The sequence below is a fragment of the Pseudonaja textilis genome, chromosome 17 (assembly GCF_049901715.1).
Source record: "Pseudonaja textilis isolate UNSWEBS1 chromosome 17, rPseTex1.2, whole genome shotgun sequence".
Lineage (NCBI taxonomy): Eukaryota > Metazoa > Chordata > Lepidosauria > Squamata > Elapidae > Pseudonaja > Pseudonaja textilis.
Genome location: NC_142006.1, coordinates 5,829,074 through 5,844,370, shown reverse-complemented (window position 1 = coordinate 5,844,370; position 15,297 = coordinate 5,829,074). Strand labels below are relative to the sequence as shown.

The window sequence follows — 15,297 nt, the reverse complement described above, 5'->3', positions numbered from 1 at the left end:
GCTGAGCTCATTTCCCCTGTCCACAGGACTGCGGCCTGTTCCTGACCTCTCGCCCTCTTTCCCCGCAGCTTCCTGGTCTCCGTGCTATATTCGAAGGCCAAGCTGGCCTCGGCCTGCGGTGGGATCATCTACTTCCTCAGCTACGTCCCCTACATGTATGTGGCCATCCGGGAGGAAGTGGCCCACGACAAGATCACTGCCTTCGAGAAGTGCATTGCTGTGAGTACCCCGGGAGAAACGCAGTTGAGGTGGCAGCAGGAGGCTTGGGAAGATCTGTCCCTGTGGGGCAACGGCTCCGCTTGCAGCTGTGGGCCCTGGGCTACTCTCGGTTGGCACAGTCTGTATTTTTCTCAGCCCTCGAGGCATTTTTCACCCTCACCCCTCTCCTTTCTCCCCAGTCCCTGATGTCCACCACGGCCTTTGGGCTGGGCTCAAAGTACTTTGCCCTCTACGAAATGTCTGGCGTGGGCATCCAGTGGCACACTTTCAGCCAGTCCCCTGTGGAAGGGGATGACTTCAACCTCCTGCTTTCCATGATGATGTTGATTGTGGACGCCGTGGTCTATGGGGTGCTGACGTGGTATATTGAAGCTGTGCACCCAGGTACGGGGATTTGGGGGAGCTTGGGGTGGGGTCTTGGTCGCTGCAGCCGCCCCCCCGGGCTGAGATCCTCCAGGGAGGGGTTCCTGCCATGCCAACCAGTGCTTCTTCCCCAGGGATGTACGGGCTCCCTCGGCCTTGGTACTTTCCGTTGCAGAAGTCCTACTGGTTGGAAAACGGGCGCACTGAGGCCTGGGACTGGTCATGGCCTTGGTCAAAGAAGACCCACCTGAGCATCACAGAGGAGGACCAAGCGTGTGCCATGGAGAACAGGAGGATGGGTAAGGCGGCAGGTGGGGCAGAGCCACTGCGGGGCATCGCAGAAAGGGCTCCCTGTTGTCCGCATGGCTTTTGAAGACTCTCAATGGTCAGAAAGGGTCTGGAGAGGCCCTGCTTTTTCCTCTCACAGACAACCCCCTCCCCACCCTTCATTGATCCCTGCAGAGGAGAGCCGGGGCATCGAGGAGGAGCCCACCCACCTGCCTCTGGTGGTCTGCGTAGACAAACTGACCAAGATCTACAAGACCGACCAAAAGCTGGCCCTGAACAAGCTGAGCCTCAACCTCTATGAGAACCAGGTGGTCTCCTTCCTGGGTCACAATGGCGCTGGCAAGACGACCACCATGTGAGTGTTGCAGAGTGTGCCCCCTGGCCGATTGTAGGGGGGCAGGCAGGGAGTGATAGTGGGGTGTCTGACCCCATCCCTGGGCTGCTTCCTCCCTGGCAGGTCCATCCTGACCGGTCTCTTCCCTCCGACCTCCGGCTCGGCCACCATTTACGGCTATGACATCCGGACGGAGATGGACCAGATCCGGAAGAACCTGGGCATGTGCCCGCAGCACAACATCCTCTTTGACAAGCTGACGGTGGAGGAACATCTCTGGTTCTACTCGCAGCTGAAGGGCATGGGCAAGGAGGAGATCTGCAAGGAGATGGCCAAGTAAGTGTCCCCTGACCCTCCCCCAGCAGCCTCGGATCCCAGCTCCCATGCTCCCCAACCAGCAGGAGCAATCCTACTGTATCCTTTCCTCCTGCTCTGTCTCACTTTGTGAGCCTCTCTGCGGAGGCTCACCCAGATCTGCTGGAGGAAAGGAACCCAGGTCTCCCTAGAGGGGAGATCCCAAAGTGAGATCGCTTGCTTCGCTTCCCCACAGGATGATCGAGGACCTGGAGCTGACCCACAAGTGCCACTTCCTGGTACAGACGCTGTCCGGAGGGATGAAGAGGAAACTCTCGGTCGCCATCGCCTTTGTGGGGGGATCGCGGGCCGTCATCCTGGATGAGCCCACGGCCGGTGTGGACCCCTACGCGCGGCGAGCCATCTGGGACCTCATCCTCAAGTACAAGCAAGGTGGGTCTGCTGGGGCCCTGTTTGGGGAGTGCAGTCGTGGCCCCTGGCAGGTTCCTGGTCCTTTCCCACCTTGGACCTCGGGGGGTTCTTATGACCCCCACATGGCCCATATCCCCCTTTTTCTGCCCCCACCCCCAGGAAGGACCATCCTCCTCTCCACCCACCACATGGACGAAGCAGACCTGCTGGGCGACCGCATCGCCATCATCTCCCATGGGAAGCTGAAGTGCTGTGGGTCACCCCTCTTCCTGAAAAGCACCTACGGGGACGGCTACAAGCTGACGGTGGTGAAGAAGCAGTCGGACGCCCGGGCCGACGCCGGTCAGTGGCTCCCACCGGCCCTCCTGGGTCCAGGGCAGGGAGGAATCCTCAGGCCTTTGGGGGGGGGGGCTCTGCCTCGGGTCCCCCTTGGCCTTTTGTACTTAGGTAGACTTCCTCAGAACAGGGAGGTTCCGACCCTTTGCAGCCCAGTCTCTTTCCCTTGTCTCTGCCTGGTGGCCCTGCTTTAAATTCTGAGCGACGTGGGGGGAAAAAAAAGTCCCCTCTTTTCCTTTGGCCTGGCTGACTTTCCCCTCCTCCCTCCCCAGAGACGGGGCTCCCCCGCAGCCCGCCCTGCCCCTCCGCCACCAGCCCCTGCTCCGAAGAGCGAGTCAGCCAGTTCATCAAGAAGCACGTTGCCTCCTGCCTCCTCATCTCCAACACCAACACGGAGCTCTCGTACATCCTGCCCAGTGAGGCCGCCAAGAAGGGCTGCTTCGAACGGCTCTTCCAGGTGGGCGCAGGCCAGGGGTGGGATTCTAATTTTTTTTAACAACCGGTTTTGTGGGCGTGGCTTAGGTGGTGGGCGTGGCTTGGTGGTCATGTTATTGGCTGGGCGTGGCCAACTCAACATCACTCACTTCGAGGCACGCATCTCAGGTCTCACAGAGGAGTCCCTGAAGAAACGTTGGAGGGTGCCATCATTGGCACAGGCTGAGCTGATAACTGCGTCCCTGTGTGGTTGCAGAGGTAGACTACCCCTGAGCTTGGAAGTTCAGGGTTGATATCCACCAATAGCTTCCTCTTCTTCCTCCTCCTCCTCCCCCTCCTCCGGGAATTGTGAAAACTTGATTTAAAGCCACGCCATTTGGAGGCACCTTCCGGAGTGGAGGAAAGAAATGCCTTTGGTCCACCCTGGAAGGGCCGTCGCTTGACCGAGACACGATTTGCATAGAGATATTCCAGAGAGGAGAATTGCCAGACCATCTCGGAGCCTGACTCCCCACCCCCAAGTGGAGGAGCTGCAGTGGGACTTCCCCTAACTTCCCCCTGCTCCCTCCTGCAGCACCTGGAGCACAGTTTGGAAGAGCTGGACCTGACCAGCTTTGGCCTGATGGACACCACCCTGGAAGAGGTCTTCCTAAAGGTCTCCGAAGAAGACCAGTCTCTTGAGAACAGCGATGCGGGTATGCTGCAGGGGGTCAAGCCTCCCTCTCCTGGGTGTGTGTGTGTGTGTCTGTGGCCCTCGGCAGCCATTCTCACCTCTGCCCACCCTTGCAGATATCAAGGAGTCCAAGAAAGATGCTTTCCCGCTGCCCAGTCCCCGCCTTGGCCCCAGGCCCCAGGCCAACGGCCACCCCCTCCCGAAGATGGCAAAGCCGACCAAGCCCGAAGTGGACCTGGGGAACCTCCTGACCTGCTCGGACTTGACTGAGTCCCAGGCATCCTTGCATTCCTCCTCCTCCTCCTCCTCAGCCGGCTCCGTGCGGGGCGAAGACAATGGGGCTTATTCGGAGTTCTACGGGGATTACTCCCCCTTGTTTGACAACACACAAGACCCCGATAATGCCAGCTTGCAAGGTTTGTAGCGCGGCAAAAGTCTGATGGGGGCAGGGGAAGAGAGTGTGAGGGACACCACCCCGCCCCCCGGTCCTCAGAAGCCGTTTAGTTCTGCTTCTAAGCTTCCCATCGGCAGAAACCCTGGGTATGCAACGGGTTGAGGGCAGAAGGCTGCTGCGTCTTGTTGCTCGGGCATTTGGGAGAAGAAAGAAGCAGAAAGAGAAACAGAGGCAGGGACCCTTGCCCTCCCTCCCTGCATCCCTCGTGTCTGCCCTTCCTGCAGAGCCGGAGACTGACCTGGAAGAGGTATCCCTGGCCGGACAAGGCAGCTTCAAGCTGGAGGGCTCCTGGCTGAAGCTGCGCCAGTTTCACGGGCTGCTGGTCAAGCGCTTCCATTGTGCCAAGCGCAACAGCAAGGCCATCTTCTCCCAGATCCTGCTGCCCGCCTTCTTCGTTTGCGTGGCCATGACGGTGGCGCTCTCTGTCCCAGAAATAGGTAGGGGTCATCCCTGCCCTGCCCACCCACCTGGGTCCATGGCTGGCCCTCCGCAGGGGAGGGATTGGGAAGGCTTCTCTGTTTTGGAACCTCATTGGGCACTTTTGCTTTGAGCGAGCCATGGAGGGGGGCTGCGTTTCAACCTTTTTCTTGCCCTTCTTTTCTGCTGCCGAAATGGGGGTGTTCTCCTATACGGCCGGTTATTACGGCTCCCTCTTGTTTTTCAGGAGACCTGCCTCCCCTCATCCTTTCGCCTTCTCAGTACCACAATTACACCCAGCCCAGAGGCAACTTCATCCCCTACGCCAACGAGGAACGTGGCAACCAGTAAGACATTCCCCCACCCCTTCTCACTCTTCCCCACCCCCACCCCCAGGGCATTTGAGAGAGAGAGATGTGGCAAAACCTGCCTTGGGGATTGTTCCTTTGAGAATCACCTTCCAGGGTTTGGTTGGAACCAATGTCTGCATTTCTCCTTCACCCACTATGGGACTGGGAAGCTGGAGTCCTTGGGCTGCAAAAATCCCCCTTCCTCCTCCCTCCTTTTAGCCAGTCTTCGCCAGACGCCAGCGCCCAGCAGCTGGTCAGCACCTTCTACCTGCCCTCCGGCATCGGGGCCACCTGTGTGCTCAAGTCAACCTTCAACAGCACGCTGGACCAGCAGGTCCAGTCCCTGAACCTCAACAGCAACGAATCCAAGATGTTGGCGGCCAAGTACTTCGACGCCATGTGCCTGGACTCCTTCACCCAGGGCCTGCCCCTCTCCAACTTCGTGCCGCCCCCTCCGTCCCCGGCTCCCTCCGACTACCCCTTCTCTCTGGACGAGGACTTGCTGCGGACCTGGAACTTCACCACCTTCCCGCCCACCGTTAAAGGTAAGGACGGCCCTCGGCCTTTGAGGCGCAGAGGCAGAATCTGAAAACGGTGCTTCTCTGGCTGGCTGGGAGGGGCGCCTAGGAGGGGCTCTGTGGGAGGTTGGGAGCCCCCTGGACTGAACATCTGGCTCACTTTCATCCCTTCGACTGCTTTTCTGGGTGGCTTCCCTGCCATGCTGGGTTCCCTCGGTGTTGAAACCGCTCTCGGTTTTTCTCCCTGCCAGAGACGGTCACCTCCACCCCGGCCCAGCCCAGCATCGTCCACGAATCCATCAGGTGCACCTGCTCCATGCAGGGCACGGGCTTCTCCTGCCCCAGCGGAGTGGGGGGCCACCCTTCCCAGACGAAGGTGGTGACGGGAGACATACTGGTGGACATCACGGGGCGCAACGTCTCCGAGTATCTGCTGTACACTTCGGACCGCTTTCGGCTGCACAGGTGTGTGTGTGTGTGTGGGCGTGCATGGTGGGGTGGGGGCACCCCCTCACCCCCAGGAGGGGCTCTGGCAGGTGCCTGTTAGTGAATGTGGCTGCTGCTTTCCTATCCCAGGTATGGAGCGGTGACCTTTGGCAACATCCAGAGATCCATCCCGGCTTCTTTTGGGGACAACGCGCCCCCGATGCTCCGGAAAATTGCCGTCCGCAGCACCGCCCAGGTAGGGGCTCAGTTATAGCTCTGCCAATCTGTGGCGGGCAGCCCAGAAGCAGCAGCTGGATGAGTTTGAATGGGAGTTCCTGTCCCTCCCAGGGTCCTCTGTGCCCACTGCCCTCCTCAAGCCCCCTGTCTGTGGGGGAGCAGCCTGGGCCAACGCTCCCCTCCCTACACTGCCTTCCCAGGTGTACTACAACAACAAAGGATACCACAGCATGCCCACCTACCTCAACGCCCTCAACAATGCCATCCTCCGTGCCAACCTGCCCAGCAGCAGGGGAAACCCTGCAGCCTATGGTGAGCAGGGAGGGTGGGAAGGATGCTGGGCGGAATTGGGGCAGCGGCAGCACTCGACCGGATGGCCAATGGTTGGAGTCAGCCGGTTCGCACCGGTTCACTAGAACCGGTTGTTAGCGTTCTGAGCAGTTTGGTGAACTGGTTATTGGAAGAAATGATTAGGGCAGAGAAGTGGTTGTTCAGTTATTGGAATCCCACCACTGCGGGTGGCATGGAGAGGCTCTGCCCTTGCGTGTTGGCAGCCAGATAGGATGCGGCGAGAGAGGAAGAGGCCATGTGGCTAGGGGGGAATTTGCAGGAGGCAAAATCTCAGGCACTCATGCCAGACTCTCTGTCTCTCTCTCTGCGCCCCCAGGCATCACCTTGACCAACCATCCCATGAACAAGACCAGCGCCAGCCTTTCTCTGGATTACCTGTAGGTCTCCTTTCCCTCCCTCCCTTCCCCTCTTAATCCCTTTCTCCTCCACAGAAGTTGACTTATTTCTGCACTGCTTTTCAGAATGGTTGTATGACTTGGGGGTGGCGGGTGTGTGTTGTTTGTGTGTGTGTGTGTAAAGTTCCCTGTGTATCCCACTTTTCCCTCCGGCCAACCTCTTCCTCTACCCCTCAGCCTGCAAGGCACTGACGTGGTCATCGCCATCTTCATTATCGTGGCCATGTCCTTCGTGCCGGCCAGCTTCGTCGTCTTCCTGGTGGCCGAGAAGTCCACCAAAGCCAAGCACCTTCAATTCGTCAGCGGCTGCGACCCCGTCATCTACTGGCTGGCCAACTACGTCTGGGACATGGTAGGCCTGGGCTGGCTGCGGGGAGGAGGCGTTGGAGGGGCGGGTGGCTTTGGGGGCAGGGGAGAGGGATGCCAGGATGAATCTCTCCTTCGCCCACCTACCCCTTGCCCCTCCTCCTCTCCAGCTCAACTACCTGGTGCCAGCCACTTGCTGCATCATTATTCTCTTCGTGTTCGACCTGCCGGCTTACACTTCTCCCACCAACTTCCCCGCCGTACTCGCCCTCTTCCTACTCTACGGGTGAGTGGTGGTTGGGAGAGGAGCCATCGGGACCCTTGACAGGGGGGAGTCTCCCATGCCTGGCCTGGGTATGTGTGCGTGTGTCTCAACTCGAGGCATGCTCAGTTTCCTCTCCATGATCTGTTGGTGAGTCTCGTGGATGGGGAATCTGCCCTGGAGGCCACCGTAAGGGCTAGGAATGGAACCTCTGTGTTTAGAAGCAGTCTACCTCTGAATTTCTTGAGGACTGCCTGTTTTGAACTATGCTTAAACCTTTCTGGAAGTAAAAACCTACATTTACTGTACAGTGTATCTGTGCTGTGTGTGTATTATTCAAACACTACTCTCAAACACGTCTCCCTGTATGCGCTCATTCTCCTAACGGGGAATTACCTCAACATAAACAATAATGACTAATAATTGGCAAGTATTCCTTGTCTCTTATAGATAACATATTAATAAATAAGTAAAACACGTTACTATTGCTATTGGATTATAACTGTATTATTTAATCATTAGAACCTTCATAATGTTTACGTATTAGAGGAGGATCTTGAAACCATTATTTTATATATTCAGTATATTCAGTATATACAACTATATTTAATATGTTTCCTGGGTTCAGAATAAAGGAACCCAGGAGCTGGGTGGGAAATTTCTTAGGCAGGTCTTTTGAGAGCTTCTAATCTGGAGCCTGTTGCCCCCTTTCCCCTAGGTGGTCCATGACGCCCATCATGTACCCAGCCTCCTTCTGGTTCGAGGTGCCCAGCTCAGCCTACGTCTTCCTCATCGTCATCAACCTCTTCATTGGCATCACAGCCACCGTGGCCACTTTCCTCCTCCAGCTGTTTGAGCACGACAAGGTGGGTGTCACCCGAGCGGGAAGCTAAAATAAGGTTGTTGTTTTTTTTAAAAACAACAACAACAACCGGTGACTGGTGGTCCCTGCCTTCGGATGGACCTGGACCAACGTGCTGGAATTGTTCCACCCACGGAGACGGTGCAGCCCGCAAATCTGGGACCTTCAACCCAGGGTGAAGGGGATGGTGCTGCAGAGCCTTTTCTTAGTGCCTCTTTCTCCGTAGGACCTGAAGATGGTAAACAGCTACTTAAAAAGCTGTTTCTTGATTTTCCCCAACTACAACCTGGGCCATGGACTCATGGAAATGGCTTACAACGAGTACATCAACGAATACTATGCAAAGATCGGTAAAGAGTTTTTTTTATTGGGTTATTAAATTTATACGGTTTGTTTGTTTTAAAAAACATCTTACTTTAATTAAATTTTAATATTAAGAATTAAATTTATACCCACCTCACTATCCAAAGCGGCAGTAAATTTTGCTCTTTGTTTTCGCCTCTGGATTTTAGCCTCCTCCTCCCCATTCTCCGTGCCGCAATTTTATTCCTGTACTGTTGCAAACTTTAGAACATGTGCCGAGCGGTTTTCTCAATCCCGGCTTGCTTAGTGACGGCTCGCCTTAGATTTCCTGAGGGATGCAAGAGGAGAGGAGGGGAAATTATCTGGCATTCCCACTTCTGTGCCTCTTTTGCATTCAGCAGGAAAATGTTGGGGGCTTTTGTGTTGGTCAGAGTATATTCATTAACTGGAATACAGTACGGTAACAAGGTCAGCCAATGAATAGGGATAGCAACTGTCAGCCAATGAGGGCTGTTTGGAAACTGAAACTAGAAGTAGCCTAGGCGTGGCTCTATATTAAGCTCTGCGGCTATGTTGAGCTCCGAGTCTGTCTGTTGAAAATAAAATTGCTTCTTTTGCTTGCCTGCTGAACTAAAGTAAAAGAGAAACTAACTTGCTTGGTTGCTGAAGACTGAAGCTCTGCTCTGAACTTGCAACATGTTTCTGTCTGAGATTGCTCCATGTTGGAGAAATCTACAAACTGGTTTGTAAAATCTACTTATTATGTTTATGAAGATGTTAAATGAAGCATCAGCCATCTGTGTTTATTTTTTTCTGGCGCTGAATTAAGGCTGCAAAACTCTGAACGGTGTTTGACTAGACAAATAAGCTCTGGGAAGCAGGAAACCAGCCTCTGGTGACCCCAGAAAGGCCCGAGCAGAATTCTTCCCCCCACCTCACTCCACCTGCCACCAAGGAAGCCCCCACAGGTGGGAGGTTTGGGCCCACTCACCCCATTTGTGCCTCTGTTCCTGTAGGGCAATTTGACAAGATTAAGTCTCCCTTTGAGTGGGACATCGTGACGCGAGCTTTAGTCGCCATGACGGTGGAAGGCTTTGTCGGTTTCTTCATCACCATCATGTGCCAGTACAACTTTCTCCGAAAACCACAGTGAGTGTGCCAACAAGTGTGCCCAGAAGGGAGATTTTTTTTGCGGCGGGGGGAGGGCAAGAATTTTCCTGGCTGGGCAGGTGGGAATTGCAGTCCTGCAAACCCGTGCCCGGGGACGGAAAGATGGACACGACGACACCGGGCTGAGCCTCCTATTGGAAAAATGACTTATTTGCACCATCCTGCCCCCGCCCCCCCATCCAGGCGCTTCCCCATGTCCACTAAACCCATTGAAGATGACGTGGACGTGGCCGCCGAGCGGCAGCGAGTTCTGCGTGGGGACGCCGACAACGACATGCTCAAGATTGAGAACCTCACCAAGGTGTGTGCGTGTGAGAGGGAGAAGGAGAGGGAGGAAGGGAGGGAGAGGGAGGGAGAGGGAGGGAGGGAGGGAGAAGGATGGAGGGAGAGAGGGAGGGAGGGAGGGGGAGAGGGAGGGTGGGAGAGAGGGAGCAGAGGAAGAGAGAAGGGAGGAAGAGGAGGGAGAGAGAGGGAGAAGGGAGAGAGAGAGGGAGCGGAGGGAGAGAGAGAAGGGAAAGAGGGAGAGGGGAGGGAGAGAAAGAGAGGGAGGGGGAGAAAGAGGGAGGGAGAGAAGGAGGGAGAAGGGAGAGAGGGGGAGGAAGAGGTCTATCCAAGGCAGGTTTGGCTGGGGCTTAAAGGGAGCGAGGTCTGAACCCTGAACCAGCTGAGATTTGGAGACAGGAGAGAGTTTGAGGGGGAGGGTATGTGTGTGCCTCGTGCAGGTGGGAATGCCCCGAGGTGGAGCAGGTGCCCCTTTTTGTCACGGAGGCTGAGACGGATGTTTTCCTGTCCTCCCCGGGCACCAGGTGTACAAATCGCGCAGGATTGGGCGCATCCTGGCCGTGGACCGGCTGTGCGTGGGCGTCCGGCCAGGGGAATGCTTCGGCTTGTTGGGCGTCAACGGGGCAGGGAAGACCACCACCTTCAAGATGCTGACGGGGGACGAGACCACCACCAACGGCGAGGCCTTCATTAATGGGCACAGGTGGGTTGGGCATCCAGAGGTGAGCACTGGAGGGTCCCTCAATTCCTGCACCCGGAGCTGAGTTTGTTTTTTATTATTATTCCCTTCTTTTCCCCTGGAATATCTTGGGAACTTGGCATCCCAGAGTTAAAATGGGAGCAAGACCCAAGACGTATGAAGGCCTACAGAGCCTCCATGGGCAGGCAGTGTTGTTCTGATTTACTCAGCCTTTCTGGAGTGGGTTCCAGGCAGTGGTGGGATTCAAATGTTTTTACTACCAGTTCTGTGGATGTGGCATGGTGGGCGTGGCAGAGGAAGGATACTGCAAAATCCCCCTTCCCTCCCCACTCCACTAACCTGCTTTGCAGCTCCATTCTCCTGGGCAGGGCAACCAAAGAAGACCCAGCCAATCAGCTGGGACTCAGGAGGCAGAGAACAGATGGGATTGGCGGGGCCAGTCGGAGGCGGGATTGGCCGGTTCTCCAAACTACTCACAGTTTCCGCAACCGGTTCTCCAAAACCGCTCAGAACCGTCTGAATTCTACCTCTGGTTCCAGGGGCCTCGCCTTGTGCTGAGCCCAGCTCTCGCTTTCCACAGCATCCTGAAGGAGCTTCTGCAGGTCCAGCAGAGTCTGGGATACTGTCCACAGTTCGACGCCCTTTTCGACGAGCTGACGGCCCAAGAGCACCTGGAGCTCTACACCCGGCTGCGTGGCATCCCGTGGAAGGATGAGGAACGGGTGAGGCAGAGGCAGAAGGACAGGCACTTTTCCTTAAGGAGGAGAAGGCCACTGCTACCGCCTCCGTGTAGACCACGAGTCGGTGGAACTCACCCCGATAAGGCAGAAAGGGCTAAGGGCAATGGCCTCTGCAGGGACTCCCTGGCCGGTGACAGAGACTGCGTCAGGTGGGCCTTCTGTGGTCCCGCCCGTGGCTGCTGCTGGGCTGTTCTTTGTGGGTGTGAGACCCCTCTTCCTTCCCAACCCAGGTGGTCAAGTGGGCGCTGAAGAAACTGGAGCTGGCTAAATGTGCCAACAAGCCCGCCAGCACCTTCAGTGGCGGCAACAAGAGGAAGCTGTCCACCGCCATCGCACTGATCGGCTACCCGTCCTTCATTTTCCTGGTGAGGAGCGAAGGTGGGGCTGGAGGGTGACGGGTGGCGCGTCCTTCTTCCGCCCTGGTGCTTTGATGCCAGCCTGGGGCTAATCCTCACCCCGGTTCCCCTCTGTTGCAACAGGATGAGCCCACCACCGGCATGGACCCAAAGGCTCGACGCTTCCTCTGGAACCTCATTTTGGACATCATCAAGACGGGCCGCTCCGTGGTTCTGACGTCACACAGGTAGGCTGGACACAGAGAGGTGGGCCGGAGGTTGGAACTCCAGGGGTGTGGGTGAGTAAGGTGGCGGCGGCTGATGGGCGGCTAAAAGCCGATGGGCGAGCTGTGTCCCCACCCCACCCCCACCTCTGCCATTTGGGGAGGGGGCTGCCCTTCCTTTCAGCTGTGCTCATCTTTTCCCCCAGCATGGAAGAGTGCGAGGCCCTCTGCACGCGGCTGGCCATCATGGTCAACGGGCGCCTCAAGTGTCTGGGCAGCATCCAGCATCTGAAGAACCGGTGAGCCCAGGGCGCCGGGTGGGCGGCAGAGCACGCGGCTTCCCCCACTGGCCAAGCCTGACGGAGCTCTCGGTCCTGGCCTGATGCGGAGCAGACCCCCCTGAGTGTCCCAGTCCTGGAGGAAAAGCTCTCCCGGCCCCTTTAGAGGCAGGGGCCTCTCACCCCGCTTAGCTGCCCCCCATCCCGGATGGCAGTTGTAACTTCCCCTCCCCATCGCTGGTCAGGAGAGCGGCTCTTGCAGGCTCCCCCTCTCTCCCCTCCCCCCCACTTTGTTCTGGACAGGTTTGGGGATGGCTATATGATCACCGTCAGGACCAAGTCCAGCCTGAACGTGAAGGAGGTGGCTCAGTTCTTCAGCCGCAACTTCCCGGAGGCCGTCCTCAAGGTTTGGACCACTGTTGGGGGTGGGGTGGGGGTGTCATCTTGGAGGAGGAGGAGGAGGAGGAGGCACTGACCTTCTCTGCCTTCCCCTCCCCTCCCCCAGGAAAGGCACCACACCAAGGTCCAGTACCAGCTGAAGTCAGAGCACATCTCGCTGGCCCAGGTCTTCAGCAAGATGGAACAGGTGGTGGATGTCCTGGGCATTGAGGACTACTCGGTCAGCCAGACCACGCTGGACAACGTGAGGGGCCACCGGGGTCCCCGCTTTCCCTTTGGCCGCCCTCTTCCGTCCGACGAGTGGACTCTGGCGTCATCGGCCAGTTGGGGATAGTGGGGAAACGTCCGTCTATCTTGGAAGGCCCCAGATCTCCCCTTCCTGTCCTAATCCCAAGCCGGGGGCGGGAGGGAGGCGACTCTTGGGCTCCAGCCTTAGTTGCGGCCTCCTTTGCAGGTGTTTGTGAATTTTGCCAAGAAGCAGAGCGACAACCTGGAGCAACAGGAGAGCTTCCTGCCTTGCTCCGCCGAGTCCCCTCTGCAGCGCCTCCTCAGCCTCCTGCGGCCCCGGGGGACCCCGACGGAGCTGCGCGCCATGGTGGCTGAGGAGCCCGAGGACTTGGAAACGGATGACGAGGGGCTGATCAGCTTTGAGGAGGAGAGGGTGAGCCGGGCAGGGCAGAAGAGGGGGCTGGCCATGCAGGGGGCACCGAGGCCTGAGGGTTGGCGGGAAGCAACGTTCGTTACCTTTGCTTTTTTCTCCTTCTCTCCCGCTTCCCCCCCTCAGGCTCAGCTCTCCTTCAACACGGACACCCTCTGCTGAAAACGGAGGGGAGGCAGCCCCCTCCCTTGGCTGGGCAGCCCCTCGCCCCTTCCCGCTTGGTGGCTGCCATCCTCTCTGCCCAGCGAGGGACGTCCCAGAGGTGGCGAGAAGAGGCCTTGCCCTGGGCGGGCCCCCCCACCCCGCAGGATGGAGCTGGCCTTGGGGCGTCTTGCAGATGGCCAACGACCGGGCGTGCCGCAGTCCGGTTGCGTGAAAAGACTCGAGGAAGGGCGCTTATACAGCAGAGCAGCTTGACCCGCCCCCCTCCCTCCAGAGTTTTGGGCCTTCGTCCTCGGAGGGACTGCGCTGTTTCGTACCGCACGGCCTCTTCTGCCAGGCTGTGCTGGATCTGACTGCGGAGGGCAGCTGGCCTTGCTGGGTGGATGACTGGGCGCCCTCAGCCTCTCCAGCCAAAGGGAAGCAGGAAGGGCAGTGGGTCCTCCTGGAACAAGTCGGGCGGCTTTGTCAATCCCTTGCGGGACGTACCTCCCTCCTCTTTCCCCTCCCTCACTCAGCCCAGGGACCAAAGCCCCCCTGCCAGCTGCATGAAGACTTGGACAGGGCTGGTCATCTGGGCGTCCTGCTCAGAAGGCGGCCAGCCCCGTCCATCCGTGTCCCCCTCATCCCCTCACCCCAAAAAAAGCAGCCCAAGGAGAGCGTCTGCTTCCTCTAACCAGGCTTGGATCTTTTTGCTACCAGATCTCCTTTTTAAAGCATCGAGGAACAGGACTGAAAGGCTGAAAAGCTCCCAGGAGCCTCCCTGCCCCGCCACTCCTTTTCGGCTGTGGGGCAGGATCTTCCCACTCCTCCGCTTGCATCCTAACATGGCATGGCATGAATCGGAAGCATCCGGTGGCATCGTGAGGGTCTTCTCCAGCAGCATCTGGAATGGCCCCAGATGTTTGGGACTCTACCTCCTGATGCCCCAAGAGGGTGGCTTGGGAAGATGGGAGCTGTAGTCTGAAATCTAAGGCGGGGGCTGCAGACGCCCGGTCCATGGTGCACCCCGTCTTTTCCTGGTGGGGAACGGCACCCCTTTTGCTCTCGTCCTCCTCTCCCGGTTGTCCTGTTTGCTCCGGCCTCCAGAAAAGCCAAGAGGCCAGTAGGGCTCCCTCAAATGAAGAGGAAGGGGGGGCCCGAAAGGAAGGAGGGGGGGAACCTTTGGGCCCAGAGCAAGGATGGCTCCCTTCTCAACTCGGCAGCTTCTTAGCACAGAACGAGTGTAAATTGTATTTTGAGAAAGAGGAAGGTTTTAGACAAAGAGTGCATCGGTTTATTTTCGGCTTAGCAAGCACAATGTTTTGTTTTGTTTTTAATTTATTGGAGCACTGGGGAGGGGGCTGGACGAGAGAGTGAGCCTAGGCGGTGTGATTGGACGGTGCTGGGCTCTCTCTTTCCCCCCTGCCCCCAATAGCTGTGGGTCTTGGCCTCTCCGGCTCCCCCCAGGATGGGGCTGTAAACGGGCCCCGGACATCCAGCCCGAAGGGACACATCAGGCCGCCTGCAAAGAGGAGCCAGCTGGGGAGGACTCTGGCGAGCCGGGGGCCCCCTTGGCCGAGGTCTGCAAGGCCCCTCCGGCCCTGACTGGGGGATGCTCAGCCCCCCCACCCACCCCTTCTGGGGGCAGCTTGCTCTCTTTTTGCAAAAGAGCCTGTATGTTGCTAGGATCGGAAAAGCCCAATGTGAAAAATAATTATTGTTTTAATAAAAAAGTGATCATAACTGATTGTTGTTCGGCAGATATATATATATTTTTTGCGGGGGGGATTTGCTTTGGAAGGGTGAGCAAAGAGCGAAGCCCACCCCAAAAGCCATCCTGGAAAGGGATGCCACGAGTTTTGCCTTGGCAGGAGTTGGGCGACACCAGCATCGCTCCTGTCAAGTGGTGGAGGTCTTGGTTCGGCCCATTGTGTTGCTGTATGCTTTTATTGGAATATCCACAATTTTCACTCAGCTGTGTTTTGTTTCTTAAGCCACCCACCCCCCTAATCAAGACTGGCTGGGAAGCATGGGTGGGTTGGTTTGAACCCCGTCCCTCAGTCTTGGGCGTGGCAGGCTGGCATTTGCAAGAGAGCCATCCAGCCGAGGGTTTAA

General features: G+C 57.4%; 1 protein-coding gene across 4 annotated transcripts in view; it reads left to right on the top strand.

The window, feature by feature from the left end:
- ABCA2 (ATP binding cassette subfamily A member 2) overlaps positions 1 to 14,929 on the top strand; it is a 34,735-nt gene extending 19,806 nt beyond the window's left edge. For all 4 annotated transcript variants that reach the window (XM_087914526.1, XM_087914524.1, XM_087914525.1 and 1 more), the window contains exons 18-49: positions 69 to 219; positions 399 to 603; positions 717 to 881; positions 1,045 to 1,225; positions 1,328 to 1,540; positions 1,755 to 1,951; positions 2,090 to 2,272; positions 2,539 to 2,723; positions 3,276 to 3,396; positions 3,491 to 3,790; positions 4,053 to 4,265; positions 4,493 to 4,592; positions 4,815 to 5,140; positions 5,365 to 5,578; positions 5,690 to 5,795; positions 5,977 to 6,088; positions 6,444 to 6,504; positions 6,700 to 6,874; positions 6,999 to 7,114; positions 7,809 to 7,956; positions 8,179 to 8,302; positions 9,272 to 9,404; positions 9,609 to 9,726; positions 10,232 to 10,410; positions 10,988 to 11,129; positions 11,378 to 11,512; positions 11,627 to 11,730; positions 11,913 to 12,005; positions 12,288 to 12,390; positions 12,490 to 12,627; positions 12,838 to 13,044; positions 13,168 to 14,929. In XM_087914526.1, the coding sequence (XP_087770652.1) occupies positions 69 to 219; positions 399 to 603; positions 717 to 881; positions 1,045 to 1,225; positions 1,328 to 1,540; positions 1,755 to 1,951; positions 2,090 to 2,272; positions 2,539 to 2,723; positions 3,276 to 3,396; positions 3,491 to 3,790; positions 4,053 to 4,265; positions 4,493 to 4,592; positions 4,815 to 5,140; positions 5,365 to 5,578; positions 5,690 to 5,795; positions 5,977 to 6,088; positions 6,444 to 6,504; positions 6,700 to 6,874; positions 6,999 to 7,114; positions 7,809 to 7,956; positions 8,179 to 8,302; positions 9,272 to 9,404; positions 9,609 to 9,726; positions 10,232 to 10,410; positions 10,988 to 11,129; positions 11,378 to 11,512; positions 11,627 to 11,730; positions 11,913 to 12,005; positions 12,288 to 12,390; positions 12,490 to 12,627; positions 12,838 to 13,044; positions 13,168 to 13,203 (4,984 nt within the window). In that variant the 3' untranslated portion in view covers positions 13,204 to 14,929. The remainder of the gene's footprint in view (positions 1 to 68; positions 220 to 398; positions 604 to 716; positions 882 to 1,044; positions 1,226 to 1,327; positions 1,541 to 1,754; positions 1,952 to 2,089; positions 2,273 to 2,538; positions 2,724 to 3,275; positions 3,397 to 3,490; positions 3,791 to 4,052; positions 4,266 to 4,492; positions 4,593 to 4,814; positions 5,141 to 5,364; positions 5,579 to 5,689; positions 5,796 to 5,976; positions 6,089 to 6,443; positions 6,505 to 6,699; positions 6,875 to 6,998; positions 7,115 to 7,808; positions 7,957 to 8,178; positions 8,303 to 9,271; positions 9,405 to 9,608; positions 9,727 to 10,231; positions 10,411 to 10,987; positions 11,130 to 11,377; positions 11,513 to 11,626; positions 11,731 to 11,912; positions 12,006 to 12,287; positions 12,391 to 12,489; positions 12,628 to 12,837; positions 13,045 to 13,167) is intronic.
- Positions 14,930 to 15,297: the final 368 nt, after the last annotated feature.